The sequence below is a fragment of the Ruditapes philippinarum genome, unplaced genomic scaffold (genome assembly GCF_026571515.1).
Source record: "Ruditapes philippinarum isolate M1 unplaced genomic scaffold, ASM2657151v2 ctg2273_1_1_1_1, whole genome shotgun sequence".
In the NCBI taxonomy this organism is placed as follows: domain Eukaryota; kingdom Metazoa; phylum Mollusca; class Bivalvia; order Venerida; family Veneridae; genus Ruditapes; species Ruditapes philippinarum.
The window spans coordinates 22,427-41,344 of NW_026851591.1; the positions used below are offsets into that span (position 1 = coordinate 22,427).

The 18,918-nt window shown below is 31.5% G+C and overlaps 2 protein-coding genes across 2 annotated transcripts; both read right to left on the reverse strand.

Moving 5' to 3' along the window:
- Positions 1–427: 427 nt before the first annotated feature.
- LOC132754794 (TWiK family of potassium channels protein 7-like) lies at positions 428–10,935 on the reverse strand. The gene is made up of 8 exons (XM_060745540.1): positions 10,634–10,935; positions 9,340–9,679; positions 6,293–6,428; positions 5,303–5,487; positions 4,636–4,758; positions 3,848–4,037; positions 3,186–3,368; positions 428–2,561 (listed from the first exon to the last, which is right to left on the reverse strand). Exons 2-8 carry the CDS (start codon positions 9,625–9,627, stop codon positions 2,449–2,451), a joined length of 1,218 nt encoding a protein of 405 aa, XP_060601523.1. The 5' UTR covers positions 9,628–9,679; positions 10,634–10,935; the 3' UTR covers positions 428–2,448.
- A 2,605-nt stretch (positions 10,936–13,540) lies between these two features.
- LOC132754620 (uncharacterized) lies at positions 13,541–17,614 on the reverse strand. The gene is made up of 2 exons (XM_060745311.1): positions 16,307–17,614; positions 13,541–16,038 (listed from the first exon to the last, which is right to left on the reverse strand). The coding sequence occupies exons 1-2, from the start codon at positions 17,324–17,326 to the stop codon at positions 14,257–14,259; spliced, it is 2,802 nt and encodes a 933-aa protein (XP_060601294.1). The 5' UTR covers positions 17,327–17,614; the 3' UTR covers positions 13,541–14,256.
- Between the last annotated feature and the right edge of the window lie 1,304 nt (positions 17,615–18,918).

Genomic DNA, 18,918 nt, shown 5'->3' on the forward strand with positions numbered 1-18,918 from the left:
TCATGTAGTGTGCAGTGCGTTCTTAAAATGACAATATTCGCGTTAAATATTGGAAGACAGGCGTAATTTAGTCATAGAAATGCACAAATTTGAAATCATACGTAAAAAATCGACATTGACGTTACTTTCTCTTTGAACAACAAAAATAATTATATAGAAATTCCTTTCTTCATAATATCAATTTTAACGATTCATTGAGAAAATAAACACTGAACTTAAAGTATATCGATTTTGAGTTCTCTTCATTTTGTCGTTAATTCTAAAGTCATGTTTACACTAACATTGACCTAAATCAAACATGGTATAATATCCTTCTTTTGTAAACAATGTTTCTAAATGCCCGATTCTGTGTTTGATAATTAAAGTGCCACTGTTTTTATTAAAGATTATTTGGTAATCAGAGGTAGAACATATAATAATATAAAAGTAGATCTAAAACTTTATTAAGAAAAATATGTATCACAGATTGACATGAAAAATGAAATAACAACATAACATAGTTAAGTATTAAGAAAAAATATATACATTCATTGGACGGTTTCTGTTTAAAAAAACACCGAAAAAGTATCTCTTCATAGGTATGAAAATAATTCGTTTATTCAGGTAAAATACATGTATATATTGATATATCACTAACAAAAAAAACCTGTTTCCATGATGAAAAAAATATGCTGAAAATGTTAAAATATTTAAAAATTATCTCTTCTGCAAATTACAGTATGCTATGTCCATGTTCAAATCATTTTAAGCGTTTTATTAATATAATCTTATTTTTATTAGTCGCATTGTTTTATCTTCACTAATTCTCAATATATCATATTTTTACATTCTTTTACATACGTGTACCTTTTTTACAGTATCACTGTACTGACATATTTCGAGTGGAATGGAATTCAATGCTCGTTTTTATTAGACTTAAAATGTAGTTACTAAATTAAGAATATGTAACAAACAACTGATGTGTCTACAATTGGATTCTATAATGCAAAATAAACGTTGACACTGTATGCAAAACTTTTTAACTTCTAAACTTGATGAGTAATATTTAATGCAAGCAAACCTTGTCAATATCTAAAGGAAATTTTTATTTAAGACAATAAATTGTTTATGTTTTACACAAGTGATCACATAAGAAACAAACTGAAAATGAACTAATAAAAATAATAATTCGTTTTAGCCGAAATGTTTCCATAGCAATCAGGAAGATAATGATACAGAATGTCACTATAAATGCCACTAAAAATGTAACAGCTCAAACGTAACATGATAAATTTATTGTAAATACATGTGACAAATTTATATGACAGGTTAGAATTTCATAGAAAAATTCAGAACTGCATGCGAAAAAGACAATCTAAGGGGATGTAAATACATGGTTCTCGGGACTATTTGTAGATGAATTTGTGCTAGTAATGAAATATTTATGTACAATAATGATAAAAAAGTATCATTAGTCTGTAATTCATCAAGTTCAAAACTTAAATTGAAAAGAAAGGCATATTTCAGCCAATCTTTAGCAAGTATCAATCAATTACAAACGTCGTAAAATAAAAAGAATAAAAAATTAAAAACACTGTCAAGAATCAGTATTGCTTACATTCCGTATCAAACTTCTATTGCTGTTATCAATTGATTATACCCTTAACAACACCAATCTATCTTTAAAACAAAATATCAAGGTAATTCAACTTTCATAACTAACATGTACTTCAAGATCGATTTTATTGAAACAGCAGCGAGAAAATAGCTCAATCACGTGATCCAACAGACAACTCCTCTTCTCCCCGTCCTCAAATCGTTTAAGCCGAAAACAGTTTGAGCTGGACTTTCTTTAGAAAAAAGATTGCCTCACGAAAGCGTAAATTAATGATGTATATAAAATGTTCTGTCTAGAGACGCTACAAAAATTTACAAATTTGAAAATGAATCATAAAGTTTCCAGTTATACGTAACATTTATCAGGATATTTGCTGATATGGTATCGTGAACAAATTGAAAGGTTTGTAAATGTGAAAAGTAAGCCATATATTGTGCTATTAAATTTGTTATTTACTCTCACTCGAAATATAGTTCACATTAGGATTATAGATGGTACAATAACATAAACAATGCCGAATGTTTCCTTAAATATATATAAAATTTCACCAAAGCTTTGAGACTTAATTAGTTTCCGTCTTTTAGATGTTACAATATCTGCCCATGAATAATAATGAATTTTTATTAAAATGCAAATAAGTAGCACTGGGTAATTGCTAACACAATGATGAAGGAACATTGTTCAACATACACAAAGGGAAACATTAAAGAGCATATAAACACTGAACAAATCGATTCCATGGAAACAAACAATTCTACTTAAATATGCAAATAACAAACAAACAAATAAACAACATTTGACATCAGCGGTTCAGCAGAATTTGAAATGAAATGGTAGAAATATATAACTTTTTACAGATCATTCTCTGATTTGTCCATTATTCCAAGTTTTTGACCAACCCATGTACATTTTGCAATGATTTCGTCTTGCATGAGGGCGAAACACATTGATAATATCGCCATCCCTGTATAAAAAGACATCACAAGTAAGAGTATATTCTTCACACAAAAATGTAAACACGTTTTAAACCTACGGCTTGTAAGTTAAAACCGTGTGATGCATCAATATTTGCTGCAGTGCATTTATTTTACAAAGAATAATGTCCATAAAGCCCCACCAGGTTTTAATACCAAACTCGTTCGAGACGAAACAGGACAACATTTTCCTTATTGACCTATATGACAAGTCAATTTGATGATATCAAAAACGGACTAGAACGTTGGTATGTATGTTGTTCATTAGTGATCATTCTAAAAATAATACATTCGGCAATGTTTTATATGTGAACCATTTTAAAATGTTCCATTCCACAATTTTGTATGTGATCATTCCAAACATGTAGCATTAAACATTGTTATATATGAGATCATTCATAAAATGTAACATTTTGTAATGCAAGATTTGTGGTAATTCTAAATATTTTAAATTAAGAAATGTTATGTTTATGATCATTCGAGAAAATGTAACATTACGCAAGAATGTTACACAAGAGCAAATTAACACATATCAAAAGAACAGCTTGAGCAAATGCTTACATCATAATAAGTATTAATCATTACAAATACTTAAAAAATGTATAGATACATACCAAAGAGAACATATATAGCTCCGAGAATGAGCTGGGCGGACGCCTGCGGATTATCAAAGTCGGTACCCGGCACAACATCTCCGAACCCTATCGTGCTTAATGTGACAAAACAGAAATATGCCGATTGTAAGTTGTCCCATCCTTCCCATAGACCAAACAACACAGCTCCTCCAAATATGTAGCCTGTCAGTTTATTTGAATAAATGAGTTTCATATCGCAGGAAATATTGTACAGAAAATTATTAAATTATGAACTGTTGTGTTGCATGTATTACCTTAGTATATTTTTAGAATAAAACAATATCATAAATGAAAATTATAACAGTTTAGTCATTTAGTTTTTAGTCATAAAGTTTTTCTTAAATGTAACATCACCCAACATAATTGAGGAAATGCAATGCTTATCAACACGAAAGAAACAAGTGTTCCAGATTTGACAGGAAAAGTAGATAATGTAACGTTACGTGAACTAAATGGTTTTGCTGGTTACCTCAGTTGTCCTTATAATAGCTTGGAAAGTACTTACGTGGACCAGAAATACATTAGTCAACTAAACAAATGATACATTTTACTGTAGTGTTTACAAATCGCGATGATTTAAAAAAAAATGAAAATATTGTTAACATGAATCCGATTTAGAACTTCCTCCGTGAGCAATTTACCTGCAATGACAACCATTGTCACTGTAAGAGGTACAGTGACTTTCTTCTCATCAATATCATCATCTTCATCATCACTATCATCATCAAGTATCATAGGCTGGTTCCTAATCGCCTGATTCCTATTTGCAAGTTCCGCTTTGTTCAATGTCTTGATATCCAAAGGCATGATTTTGGGTTTTGTCGAGTCATCCTTGAATTTATGAGAATTATATAAATATATTCATATTATATTCATATAAACTGATGTGTAAATATAGAGGACATACAGAATCTGTGTCAAGAATCAGATAATATCAATGCAATAACCAAAAATTAGAATGTCGGTTTTACGGCTGTTTTTTAGGGAATGTATAAAGAAATGTGGCCGAGTAAAATCTTCTAGAGGAAATACAAGTGCTTGATCAATATACTTGCGGGACCTCTCCTTATTGAACAACAGCAGGTGAAAAGTGCGGGTATAAAAGGTTACAACAACTTCATGTTAATGTTGTAACATTTTCTTGTCCTTCGGGATCATTTATTCTTATATGTTAAAAAGTGTTGGCAGAGAGTAAGTGATTTTACCACAGTAATAAGCCTTTGTTAATAATGATATAATTAATAATAAACAGAAAGAAGTTATCTTTTTGTGATCTTGCATTAAAACCAATTAAAATAAAGAGATAATCAATAACATATTTATTACAACAATAGTGCAATGCATCAATAGTCCGACAAGATGAACCGATCGTTTGCATTAAGGTTCAAATTTCTCATTTGATGTTACATTATTTTATCGATCAACACACCTGTGATTTAGATGGTACTTTGTGGAATTCTGTGTTGATAGGCGCTTGTGCGTTTGGAATAATCTTTGCGCGGTCGTTCCATGCAGAGTCCGGTTCTTGTGAGTTGGGTTTAATCTGAACAACCTTAATTTAAGATAACAATAAAGGTACAATGATCAAACATTGTTCTTGTTTTTCCAGCATTCAAATTAACATATTAGCTTGAGCTATTTGGATTCACTTAATACTCTGACAACTTTTCTTTTAAAAAATAAGTTTTTTTTGCATATATTTTCACAAAGAAATGTCTTAAAGACCTAACATTTGGCTGTCAATATTTCAGAAAATCAATCAATATAAACATATTTGAATTATAAAATTTGAACGACATTATACTTGAGCTGGACACAAAGGCCATAAGTCTGACAAAATATGGTACCTTTTTTCTTGTACTTTATCGACCAGTATAATAAACTTTGTAGTGCGTCTGTCCCTGACTTTTTAAATAGACCTTAGATATTTTTCTACTGGTAAAACGAATTAATAATTTAAACAGTCTGCTTTGTGCCACTTTACAAACATGTCTTTTTCTCATGGCCTAATAATAATTATAACACATGTATAGTCAATGTTTTGAAAATATAGGACTGAATAAATATAATGTAAAATGTTTGTATATTTTGTGTACCTTGTTCTTTGATTTCCTTTTGCAACAACCGCAGCAGCATATCTTGGCATAAATAAACCTAAATATATCTGCTAGAATATCACCTATATTCGCGAGACATAAAAGCATAAGGGGAATTCCAAGCACAGAATACGCAATGCATACCAGTCGACCCCAGAATGTTTTAGGTGCAATGTGACCATATCCTGAAATAAAATAAACTAAATGTTCAAAACTGATATTTCTGAACTTTCAAAAAAACCGGATCTATATAAATCTTTATTTTCAGACCATTTATGACCAGATTAAATATAAGACTGGTCATTTTTCAGTCACAAATGGTAATTCACGATATTGAATGTGTATTGGAAGAGTTGAAATTAGACTTGGTCTTATGAAATATGAAAATTGTTTGGTGTTTTTGTTGTATTTTTTCACATTTGCAAAATTAATATAGCCTAACTCAAACCATAAATAGTAGTATAAAAACAAAATGTTGCTAGCATTTTAGATAAAATTGCTGTAGCATTTACTTATACTTGGCCTCTAATAACTTAACTTCATAAGTCAACATGTATTAGATGTAATGAATTAGATGATTTCATATTGGCTATGTAATTTTGGCTATATGTGCACGCCGCAAGCTGAGACTGTCTAAGACCAATAACTCTGCCATTGATTTTCTACAGAATTATACTTCCTGCACAAGTTAAACTTTAACAATTCATCAAGGTTGCTAAAGATAGCTCTATGATTAATTTTCGAACAATTTTTCCGCTTTCTGAATTTCATGTTCCTTCTTTCAGTAGCAAGTGCTGACAATACTAAATAGTCGGCAAGTACGCTGTCTACCAGATAGCTCTTGTCATGTACAACGTGTTTGAGCCATTGATATTTAAAACACAAGTAGGTATGTGTAAATAATGAAAAAAATACATGTTCATCTAAGTTATATACTGTGATATGTATGTTGTTTGCTATTGTGTAAATATAAATCAATAAATATTTTACCTATTGTAGTTATTACTGTGACTGAGAACATTAAAGCCCCAGGCCAGGACCATTCATACACCGGACAATTCGGCGCGCCATAGCAGTCACAATTACGTCCGTCATATCCAATGGCCAAAGAGTTGTTCCGAAATGTCTGCAATATCAAGAAAGAAAAACTGATCTCCAGTGCAAATTTACAAACAAACAAACAAAAAACAAAACAAAAACAAAAAACACTAAAATTCATTCTTACAATGCATTTTTTTCTTCTTAAATGAAAGGGCAAATATATATTTTAAACTGTTTATGAAATTGATTAAGAGCATGGCAGATGCTTATCATTGTAAGAAAGTGTTGCTAAATGTAAAATAGATTATCATATAATATAAAATAGGTTGTCATATAATATAAAATAGATTGTCATATAATATAAAATAGATTATCATATAAGTAGCGAAACGTAAACAAAGTGGCTTATTGATTTCTTTACAAAATACTAAGTCACTTTATTCTAACTAAGAGCCAAAATAAATAAAGAAACAAGAATATGGTCAACAAAAAAGTTTTTGGGCACTGCTACATTCATCCAAACAATTTTGAGAAATGTTTTTTAATTCCCACGTGACTGTATAATCTTCTTTTATGATGAGTTATACTTAGTTACGATAATCTAGTTATTGTTAGCAGCGGCATGGTCGAATGGTTAACGCGTCTGACTAATAATCTGGCCGCTCGGTTTCAAATCCCGTCAGGGGCAAGCCTTTGTTTCCACGAGAAAGAAAATTTACATTCATTGCTTAGTACTGGTTGGTTCCAGGAGCGGATTCGAAAGTGTTTCAAAAAGCTCAGAGCTTCCGGCACAATCGAACTTAAACAATGTCGTATCATCATTTCTTCCCCTAAGATAAACTGATAAGAACAATAGAAAAATATTGATGAAATACATCTGGCACAATTTTCACTGATCTTTTTGTTTTAATCAATTCCTATTCAAACCCACGAGGCCACTAACAATAATAATATTAATGTCTCAAAAATCACTATATATGCATATAAAAAATGTATATTTCTTATCTGATTGTTAAAATACTTTGACAATTTTATAAATGTTTCATTTGAGAAAATAAACACTACTTCATATTCTTTATAACGTAAGACAGAAATGACTGATGTTCTGCCAATTTTAAACTATGGATGTGAAATATGGGGATTCCATAAAAAAAGTGAAAAAGTGTACATAAGATTTCTTAAACAGATATTGCATGTTAGACAGCAAACCACTAACATTACTGTATATGCTGAACTTGGTAAAGTACCATTAGATATAATTAGGAAAGAACGTATTCTTAAATATTGGTGTAAAATTGTGAATTCTCCAAATACAATGGTGCACAAAAGTTTTATAGATAGTTAGCATAACAATGTTAAGGATTCTTGGGCATTATTTGTTAAATCATTACTAGAAAACTTAGGTTTTGCATATTTATGGAATTGTATTAGCATTTCTCAATATCAATTAAATGCTGTGATCGAAAGATTGTATAGTCAATATTATCAAGATTTATACTCAATGATTGATACAATGCCAAAACTGAGTACCTATAAAATTATAAAAGATTGCATTGGATTTGAAAAATATTTGACGTGTGTCAAAACTGAGGTTTATCGTATTGCATTGACTAGATTAAGATGTTCATCCCATAGACTTGCAATTGAAGAAGGTCGTTTCAGAAATGTTGTAAGAGAAGATAGAAAATGTATATATTGTAAAATGAATGCTATTGAAAATGAATATCATTTTGTTCTTGTGTGCCCGCATTATCGAAATATAAGAAATGCATGTCTCCCTAAATATTATTGCCATTGGCCAACGTCTCAGAAATTTAAAACTTTGTTAACTACACAACAGTCGAATGTTTTAAATAAGTTAGCAAAATTTATATATTTAGCAAATACAAAACGCACTGCGTTTACTGATTAGATTTATATTAGTTCGAATGTAATACTGTATTACTTTTTTTTGCATGTAAAGCACATAATTTTGTTTGTGTGGCCTGATAACATGTACCGATCTTGTATTATACATGTTTATAATTATACGACCCAGTAATCGGAATATTTTATCGGACAATGTAGTAGTCACTTGCAAATAAATTTATGTGCTATCGAATTGAAATGTATAAATATGAGTGTTTCCATATACATATATATTATAATTGACATTTATCATCATTCTTTGTATATAACATACTCTTCTCATGATATTTGTTGCCGCCTAATATATTCATTTAGGCAAAAAAAACTGTATATAATGTTTATATGCCTAATAAAATATTGAATTGAATTGAAATCTACTGACATTTTTTTTAATACGAAAAACAACAACAAACAAACAAACAACATAACGGCAACAACAGTTATTAAACACAAAGCAATATATAAGATTACCTCCAGCCTACAACATATTAACATAATACATGTATACCAATTTTATACAGGTCATTTGCATGATTGTACGAGTAATACTGAAGTCATTTATATCAACGTATCTGTTATATCTAGGTCATTATTAACAACGTATTGTGATATATTGGTCATTTATATATGTTTAGCAACGTATCTGTGATACTGAGATCATGTATATCAACGTATCTGTTATATTTAGGTCATGTATATCAACGTATCTGTTAATTTAGGTCATTTATGGCAGCGTACCTGTGATATGTTCGTCATTTGTATGAACTTTCCGGAAATATTGAGAGCATTTATAACACCGAGCCTGAGGTCATTTGTAACACCGAGCCTGTAATATATCTCCGTACCTGTATTACTGAGGTCATTTGTAATAACGTACCTGTTATACTGAGGTCATTTGTAATAACGTACCTGTAATACTGAGGTCATTTGTAATAACGTACCTGTAATACTGAGGTCATTTGTAATAACGTACCTGTAATACTGAGGTCATTTGTAACACCGAGCCTGTAATATATCTCCGTACCTGTAATACTGAGGTCATTTATAATAACGTACCTGTAATACAGAGGTCATTTAAAATAACGTACCTGTAGTATCGATGTCATTTGTATCATCATAGCATCTGTATTGAGATTGTTCTCTAGAATAACTTTTTTAAGGTTCTCCAGAGTTTTATCTTGCATGGGAATATATTCATTCCGCGATTCAAAACAAACTTCCTCTTCATTCGCCTTCTCTAGATGCTCAAAGATGAAACCTCCCGCCACGCAGTATAACACCACCATAGCACAGAGTCCGATATGTGAGAACATAAACTTCCAGAACATTTTACAGCATCCATCCTTATTTTTCTCATCGTCTGCATCTGCACCCATATTTATTTGTGTTGACGTCCCCGTTTTAGAGGTATGAACTAGTTGAAAGTATCTTAAATAAATAAAAACACACAATCCATCGACGAGGTGAAGTAAAAAGTAAAGTTAAACATTATAATTCATCATGGGCCAACTAACAGTCTCTTATCACGGAAATTCAAAAAGGTAAACAATTGATGGAGGGTACTTCGCTTGTTCTGAAATGTGTAAAATTACTAGGGAGTAAATTATTACCGCTAGAGTATATAGTACATTATAATATTCTTTTGTTAGTCAGGAGTAAATCATATCAGCTATTGTTATCAAACGGTTTGATATTTTGGTTTATTATATGTTTATATATGAGAAAACTTCCTGGATATGTTGAGAATAGCTGCATGGTGCATTACAAGGAGTAGAGAGAGGATTTGACTAACATTTTAACAAATTTATGTCAAATGTTCAATGGTGATTTGCTTAATAATTATTTATGCTTAGGAATTCAACTATATAACATGAATTAGCATTCATTCTAATCAAATTCTATGTGCGCACGCAGCAATTATGCTTTGTATAGACCTGTACGACTGCGTGTAGTTCGCTGCAAAATATTAGTATTTTGAATTTGCAATATATCAAAGATCAGATCAAAAATCAAATTCACTAGCATTTCTGCAGAATATATCGTTTTTCTTTATTTGAAATTGTAGAAAAATAATTAGCGCTATGTAAGGAAAGCAAAATAATTTACCAAGAATTTGTCTAGCGATCATTCATGTATTTCTGTTCTATTGGTTAAATGAATAATTTATCATTCTTGGATGATTTTATACCGACCATCCTAGAATTTATTAATTTCTGCGCTCTCTCATGTAAACAAACTATTATAATGGGTATAAAACATCATCCTATAAAAAAAGAACTAGAATAATAAATAATGTGATTGCGATATATTACTGGTTTGAATTGGAATACATTTCTATATATTTATATTATACAAATTCCGAGTAAACAGTAAGGGATTTACCTGTTAACACTTGGCCTAGTCCAATCTAAGAATACCTGTTCACATATATACCAATTTTTGTCGTATAATCACATTACAAAATAAAGAAAATTAATTAAAATCCGTTTCTTATAATGTTCACATTTAGTTGTCGCACAACGCGGTCCGCTATCAATAAATATTTAACATCAATATGTCAAGTGAACCATATTTCACAGAAATGTTTTGCAGAAATCAATAAGTTTTCTATTCGAATGAACACCCATTAAAAATTTATTGTTAAAGTTAAAACCAAAAGCAGCAGAACATTGATTGTTCATCAAGAGATCGATACAAGCACAATGCTGGGCGAACTAACGATCCGCCGGGTATGTATTGAAATTTTCATACGTCTATCTAAAGCTAATACAATTCAATAGCGGACAATCGATTAGTGGACTAGAATTTATTTGTTTAAATAATGCTTTTACATTGATAAGAGAGGCTGGTCTATAAATATAAATAATTGAATGAAGGTAGGGGTCCCACTGCGGATTAGTCGGGATAAAAGTTATAATAATATTGACGAGGTCCATAATTTATGGTTTAAAATTATATGATGTAAAATAAAATGTCAATATCAAGCATTATATTAGTGCAATTATAAAAACAATGTATGCGGAATCATATTATATTTGTTTTTGTTTTTTATTAATGCAAGGTTCTTTTTCTTCTGTACGTTTCAATAATCACTAGCTTAGTAGCTTTTTTCTTTTTTTTTACATGTTTGATATGAGATTAGTTCTCCTTCTATATGATAAGAACGCTATTTATAATGTAATAAAGAATGATATAAGAATCATAGTCTTTTACCGCCCTTGACGATGACTGTCAGGTACGACGAGTTTTCCCACTAAAACATTTGGAATTGACGAGGACAGAATAAAGAAATAAAGTTTCCAAACTCTGACTTTAATATTATTATCGTTCTAATATATGAAAAGTTGATCATATGGCCCTTTTTCGTGTTTTTCTAGCTTAAAATTTTGTGTCCATGTTTTGATAAAGAATATAACTGAAGCGGATTATTTCAGGAGACATTTTCAAAGACTTATTGTTGTCTATCGGAAGCCAAGAACGCCGGAGCCATGGCATTATAACCGCAGCGTGGTGAATTGATATAAAAAGTCTTTTCAATATGATATATTGATTATCAGATAAATGCTTTCACATGTCTCATGGTACCGGGGTAACTGACGTCATCTTGTAATCGATAAAGATTGTTCAAGTATTGATATTATATTAATTCAGGTCACATACGGCCAATTAAATTCCCAACACCTGTCTTGTAAAGCTCTAATTCTTTTTTGCTTCTATGCGTCATTTTACTAAAATTACACAAACATGTCTTTATTAGGTTCAATTGCGTACGAAGTGAAAATCTTTTATTTAATGAAACAGAACAGTATTTAATAAGCAATTTAGAACAACTCTATTTTCTTTCACAAATATTTCAAAGTGATGTGTTCTAAGGAAATCAAAAAATTAAAGCAGCATACCTCCAGATGAGAAAAAATAATTCAAGAAAATCAAACTTGAGAAATATGTACTAAGATTTTAAGGAATGTAAAAGATTTATGATTTAAGTAATAATTAACATGTTATTTTCGACTAATGAATGATTTTGCAGTATTATTCATCATAAGTTTACTGCGTCACTTACGCAGTAAGGACAATTTTTGCATATTTTGATTTCTTTTTCGGAAATTTTCGCGGATTGTTAGCACCGTTTTCAACATGTAAATTAATAATAATAATAATAATAATAATAATAATAATAATAATGATAATAAAGACTTTATTTAACAAGAGAACTCATTAGAACAAACGTATCAATCTTCCATTAGGCCCTCAACAGGGAACAATATAAAAACATATTCAAACTATTAAAATACATAAATGTAAATACATACAGGGGATTATCAATTTGTATACATCAGTGTGTGATAATATTTCAAGTATAAGGTTTTAAAATGGTTCACAGATGTAGCAGACTTAATATAATCAGGAAGGTCGTTCCAAATACAAGATCCAGAATAAACAAAAGACTTACGAAATTGTTCAGTATTTAGTCTAGAAGTATAAAGTTGAAAATCAGATGATGAACGCAAAATGCGAGTATGAACATCTGACGATAAAATGAAATTATTCAATAAATAGGAAGGAGCCTGGTTATTTATTATTTTAAACATCATAATAGCTTTTTGAAATACACCCCTTTTTGAAAAGGTCATCCAGCGGAGTTCAGAAACAAGTTCAGCAATCATAATCTTTGTCTATGAAATATAAGGACTACTTTCATAAATATAATTTTGCTTGTGTTTTGAGGAAATATACATGACCTTAGTTTTGTTAGCATTGATAGACATGCGATTCAAATCACACAATTTGTTGGCATTTAAAAGATCATGAGTAAGAGATTCAACTACTGTGTTAAGGCATACATGAGAGGTTGGAAGGGTAATGATACATTTTCAAAAATCTGGAGGCAAGCAGCTTTTTTATAATAAAGACATTAATATGCTAAACTAATGACAATATATTCACGTATAGGTAGACAAAAGATATCACGAGTCCAGTGCACCGTCGTCTTTCAGAATCCTTATAACATGTATAAGTTGATATTTAATTAAACTTTGATGATTCTTTAGAAAGGTCTGTAGCTTTTCTTTACCATCCCAGGCATTCCATCTCAATGCAATTAATTGTTGCAACTTAAGTGTAACGATTAAATTTTTGAAAAATTTCAAAATTTGCATATGGATACGAACTATATTTTTAGGCAACTTCCTTGTAATTGAATCTCAAACATAGCATCATCTTCAGTGCAGTTTGATACTGGAACTGGCAGATAAAACATTCAAGAAACAACAAAGTTTGTCTTAATTTTCTTTTTATTTATTATTTAATATGGTTGTCACCCGGAATTATTTGAGGCGCACAGATGATTCGAACTGTACAATGTCAGCGGACTATGTTCGACAGTAAAGACAACGTGTTTCTTCCATTTGTCGTCGTAGACTAGTGTACCGGACCCACAACCTGTAGATAAAGCTGTTCATATGTAATCTATCAGAAACGTCCATCAATTCGGACAGTGCAAGGTCAAGATGATAAATGCATTGTTTACACGTCATTTACCAATATTGATACATCTATATACTTGATCATAGTATTAATATATGTATGATGATCGACTTTAAAACAGTAGAATATATACACTTAAGTGCGTTTCAAAATTAAACAAATCTAAAATTAATTATCACCATTTGAAGGAAAAAACATATTTATCTTTCACAAGTTCTGGCTGACAAGCCTAACAGCATAAGCATCATGCTATTTATCAAAAATGTAATATTGAATCATTGATATACCATACATTTAACACAATACATAAAGCTGTAACATAATTTGCAATACAATAGTTACTATTTGATAAATAAGATAATAAGAGGGTTTAAATATCGATACACAAATGTTATGTAAGAAACCCGTGTAGAGCCAAGTCATGAAAAGATAATTTTGTAACAAGAATGTTACAGTTGATATATATCTATGTATAGAGTTATAGCAAGGAGATCTACATTTATCTAATCATGAATATTTCATCCGGTGTGGACTATCTTCCCGTTACCATTAGAAACGGTAAGAGAAACTGTACGAGTTTTGACGTCATTTATATTAACCTCTTGTTTTGTTTTCTTGAAATGTGAACGCAGCATATTGAAAACGCGCTTGTTAAGAACGAATGACAACATGATAAAAACACCTTGTCCACCGCTAAATATCATAAAGGCATATTTAATTATCATGGGTTCCGGAAAGAAACCTAAAATCCAAGTGATGCCTGTTAGAGAAGATAATTTCGCAAAAATAAGAACAGTATGCCGCTCTTTGTTGCTGCAATCCGACATATCAGGCAGACGGACCACGCGCCACATGACGTAAGAAAACATTCCTATATTAGCAAGCAGAACACAAAATAGCGGGGCGACAAAAAAATAAACTAATAGATCTAGATAATCATATTTCAGAAAGCATAATGAACCACCATAGCCGAAGTCTGCCGAATCATCAAATACCACAATGGCAACAATGATGTTGCATATGATGAAAATGACTGAAGTAGTCTCTGTGAATACAAGATACTTGACAAATATGCTTTTAGTATGTGCAAAAGAATTTTTTTCATTTATCTTTATAAAAACTTTTAACATGTGGAAGGTGCAGATAAACATCCAAAAGAAACTTGCCAGAAGATTATAATGTATAATGACTGCAATAATAGAACACAGCCGCGAGAGTGTGACGTCAAACGTACTAGTAACAAACATTAAAGTGTGTGCAAAGAAAAGGTGTAATACGAGAGACATTGTATTCAATCCTGGAAGAGTTCTTAAATTCGGGAGAATACAATAAATAACAAATGTCAGCGCAAGTGATAGCGCAGAACAACCGAGGCAAATAACTGACAACACTTCAAATTCGTCATCAACTGAATATTTTTCTTTCATCGTGTATAACTGGTTAAAGTACTCGTCAGCACAAACAATCACACTGACACCGTTTCCGGTTGTCAGCATCATGGTAAATGTGATATAACGTGGGGACTCAGGTAGATATTCGCTATATCGAACACTTGTTAACCGTTTGTTTACGATATCTATTACGAATTGTCTGTGGTCAAGTTCTAATCTTGGACAAAACGGATTATGTTGAACACTAACAGCGGACTCGCAGCTTTGCATTGGTGAGAGATCTTCACCCTCAAACCATAAAATACCTAATCCATCATCAACGTCACTCATACCATTTAAAAGCATTATGTATTGCAAAGGCTGTATATTGATATCATCTAAATACTTGATATATTCGTCTCTTAAACTGATGTTGAGTTTTGTTGGCAGTTCTTTATCATCTATTGGGTATTGAATATGATATTGTCCGTGGAAGTCGTTTGATGTATACAGCATTGCCAGCTCTTCTACGACTTTAGAAATATTGGCTATTCCTTTGATGCTCAAATCAACTTGTAAAGAAATATGTGAGATGAACTGTACAAAATCAGCAAGCTTGTGAAGTTTCATAGACATTATTACTTCTTCAAGACTATCGTTCAATTTCAAATAAGCGTTCATGGCACATAATTTGGCATCGTCTGCTGTTTGGATAAAGTCCAGGTTTGATCTTAAATCATTATAAAACGATTTCATGATTTGCATTAAAAGTTCAAAATCTCCATTTCGTGCAATATACGACGGTATTAAGCTAATTCGGAGATTGAATACAATGCTGTGATCAAGATAGACCTTGTCCGAGTACTGTAGGATACATTTGTTCCCAATCAGCATAAAGCCGGTCGCACAAAACAGCTGCCTACATTCTTCCTGAAATTATATCAAAAAAGAAGACATTCTAGCGTTGTAAAGCGTCGGCATATAGAGCTATATAAAAGGTGTTTTTGACCTGTATACAAAATACTTTTTCACGAAAAACTACTTTATTCGAAAATGCAAAAGAAACAATAAATGGTTCAGCTGTCTAGTCAATTTTGTAACCTTTTGGAAACTGTAACATGACATCAAAAAAATGTTTTTGAAAAACGGGAAAGGGACCTGAATGTGCCTTTCCTTAATTAGAAGACGACCGACAAACCTGAACTGAGTCATATACTGAAGTCCCGGAACAAGTTGTTTCTTGTTGGTGTAACGCAGAGCTGATCAAACCGTAAAAGTCTAACAGATCAACGAAAGAATCTTCATCTTCCACCATAGAACGATCAGGTGAACACGAAGTGGTTGCTTCTTGGATCGTATGTCCATTACAAAAGAAGCAGTGTATGTTCTTATAGCCATTATACTGTGACGTATATGACAGACATGCAATCTCTAGACTACGGTCATATTGTTTCCATCTCCCAGTTGTGTTACATCTCTCTATCTCACAAACTTCTACGCCAATTCTCGAAACTGAAAACGAAGGTTCAAATATAACTTGACAAAACGGTTCTTCTGAAAGTTTCGATGGAATTTCGGATAAAGTCGTTAGGCCCAATTTCCTCTTATTTTTGCATATTGCCTTTGTGTTCCAGAATTGAAGCTTTGTGTTTAAAGCATTATGACAAACAGCGCAGAAATAATTTCTAAAGGTCACATTAACTGTTTCAACTGAAACTGGCATCAGAGTTTTAAAGTCACCTTTCTCAAAATCAAAATCATGGTAGTGTTGCGAGCATTTTTCTCTCACATTTTCATTTGAGTAATTTTCCGGGCACTGGCCGATCATTTTAAACGACTTCCCGTTTAGTTTTGTAGAGTCAAATTCTCGTACCTGAGCAAGCACACATTGTTCAGGAATACTTTTCAGTTCATTCACTTCGCTGTCATTTAAAAACCTCTCTGGTCTGTCTGGACAGCACGCGGTGCCGCAATTGACGTCACAGCTACACTGGCGACAACACGCGACTAAACCACCACTTTGCTCCGTCAAGTTTTCACGTGCTCTGCTCAAACATGTATTTGTATAAGGGCATAGTCTTTTAAAATCCTCAACAATTTCGTTTTGTATGTCGAATTGACTCTCATTATTATATAAACTTCTAACCAGCTTAGCGCACAGCAATATATTTATCAGAAGAGAAAAACGCAAAGCCATCTTCGTCGTCCTATATTGCATGTGAAAATACTCATTAACTGTTGAAAATCTATATGGTTATGCTAAAATGTTCCCACTATTATTAAAACTTGTTTATTTTACCATTATCAGCATCTAAACACGATTCATTAATATTTACATAATTTAGTATATTATTACACGGAACGTTTCAAAAGCAGAGCAAATACAAAATTTACCCACTGCAATGCATAATAAATCATTTCTAACCAACTTTGATTTAATATGAGTTAATATTGTTCAAAACGAAATGTTAACATGTACTCATCGTAAGCAAGACAAGAATGATGCGTTCTAGACTTATCAAAATGTTTTATAATTATTTGGCACGGGAAGTACTTAACACTGCAAATGGGTGCAAAGGGAAATTATTGAATTCTGACGATGCAATTAGTGAGAATTGTAAGCTTTATTTGATCATGTTAACCAACCCGCAACAAAAATGATAAAAACATTTGATTAGAATCTATCAGTAATGGACTAGGTGAATTTTGCATCAGTTAAATTATTTGTACATTATCTGATGAAACATGAAGAATAATATCACGGAAAGCTTTTAACTCTTTTTTCGCGTGCCAATGGTTTATGTAAAATTAACAACATATGTCTTCCTTTATGTAATGCAACCCTACTAATTGTTTCCCCATTAGGATGGTGTAATTAAAAGAATTAATTAAAGTTTGTCAACAATAATTGTTTCAAACATTTCATGGCAATACCTTTGGCACTATACGTTATTTAACAAATAAAAACAGCTCCGGTGAGGCGGTGCAACAGTAGCCAGATGTCAAATTTAGAAAAAGGTATCACGGACAAAAATATTCCTTCTAGATAACAAATTTATTATTGTAAACAGTATAAATAATGATTATTCCGTCGAATATGAAAGAAAAAATATACAAAAGTAAAAAAATATTACAAGCAATAGAAAAAAATTAAATTTATTTGTTTGCATGTAAAGGGACATAACTTTGTCAACAATAACCTGATTGTACATAAAATCAAACATGACTCGTGTTTTGACATGATATACATGCATGCCAAATATAAACACAATTACTGAAATTCTCCCAAAGTTATCCTGCGAAATCTTTTTCAAAAAATTTTGCGGAAAATTTGCTATAAATGGGGCATAATTCTTTCAATAATATGTTGATTGCAGAGAAATTTAAACTTAACCCGTGTTTTGAAATAACATACTTACATGCCAGCACAATCATTAAAATATTTCAAAATTAAATAACAGACTACTAGTAATGTTGTGACAGTGTACCTTTTAAAAATAGTTTAAAACATTATAAAACAACAATTAGCACTATTTCTGTGTTTCATCCAGATATCATCCAGATATGGTAGTGTGAGAGTGACTTAAATTTGCTAGAAACAATATGACAAGCACAACAACCAGTATAAAACAAACCTCGGGTTGTTTATCTGGGCGATGTGGTGGCTGAACTATGCTCTGGAAATATCAATGTAGCTAACTGTCGTGATCCAGAGTGAAAACTACTAACATAACCATATCTTGGCAACTCCGTGATCCAGAGTGAAAACAACCAACACAACCATATCTGGGCAACTCCGTGATCCAGAGT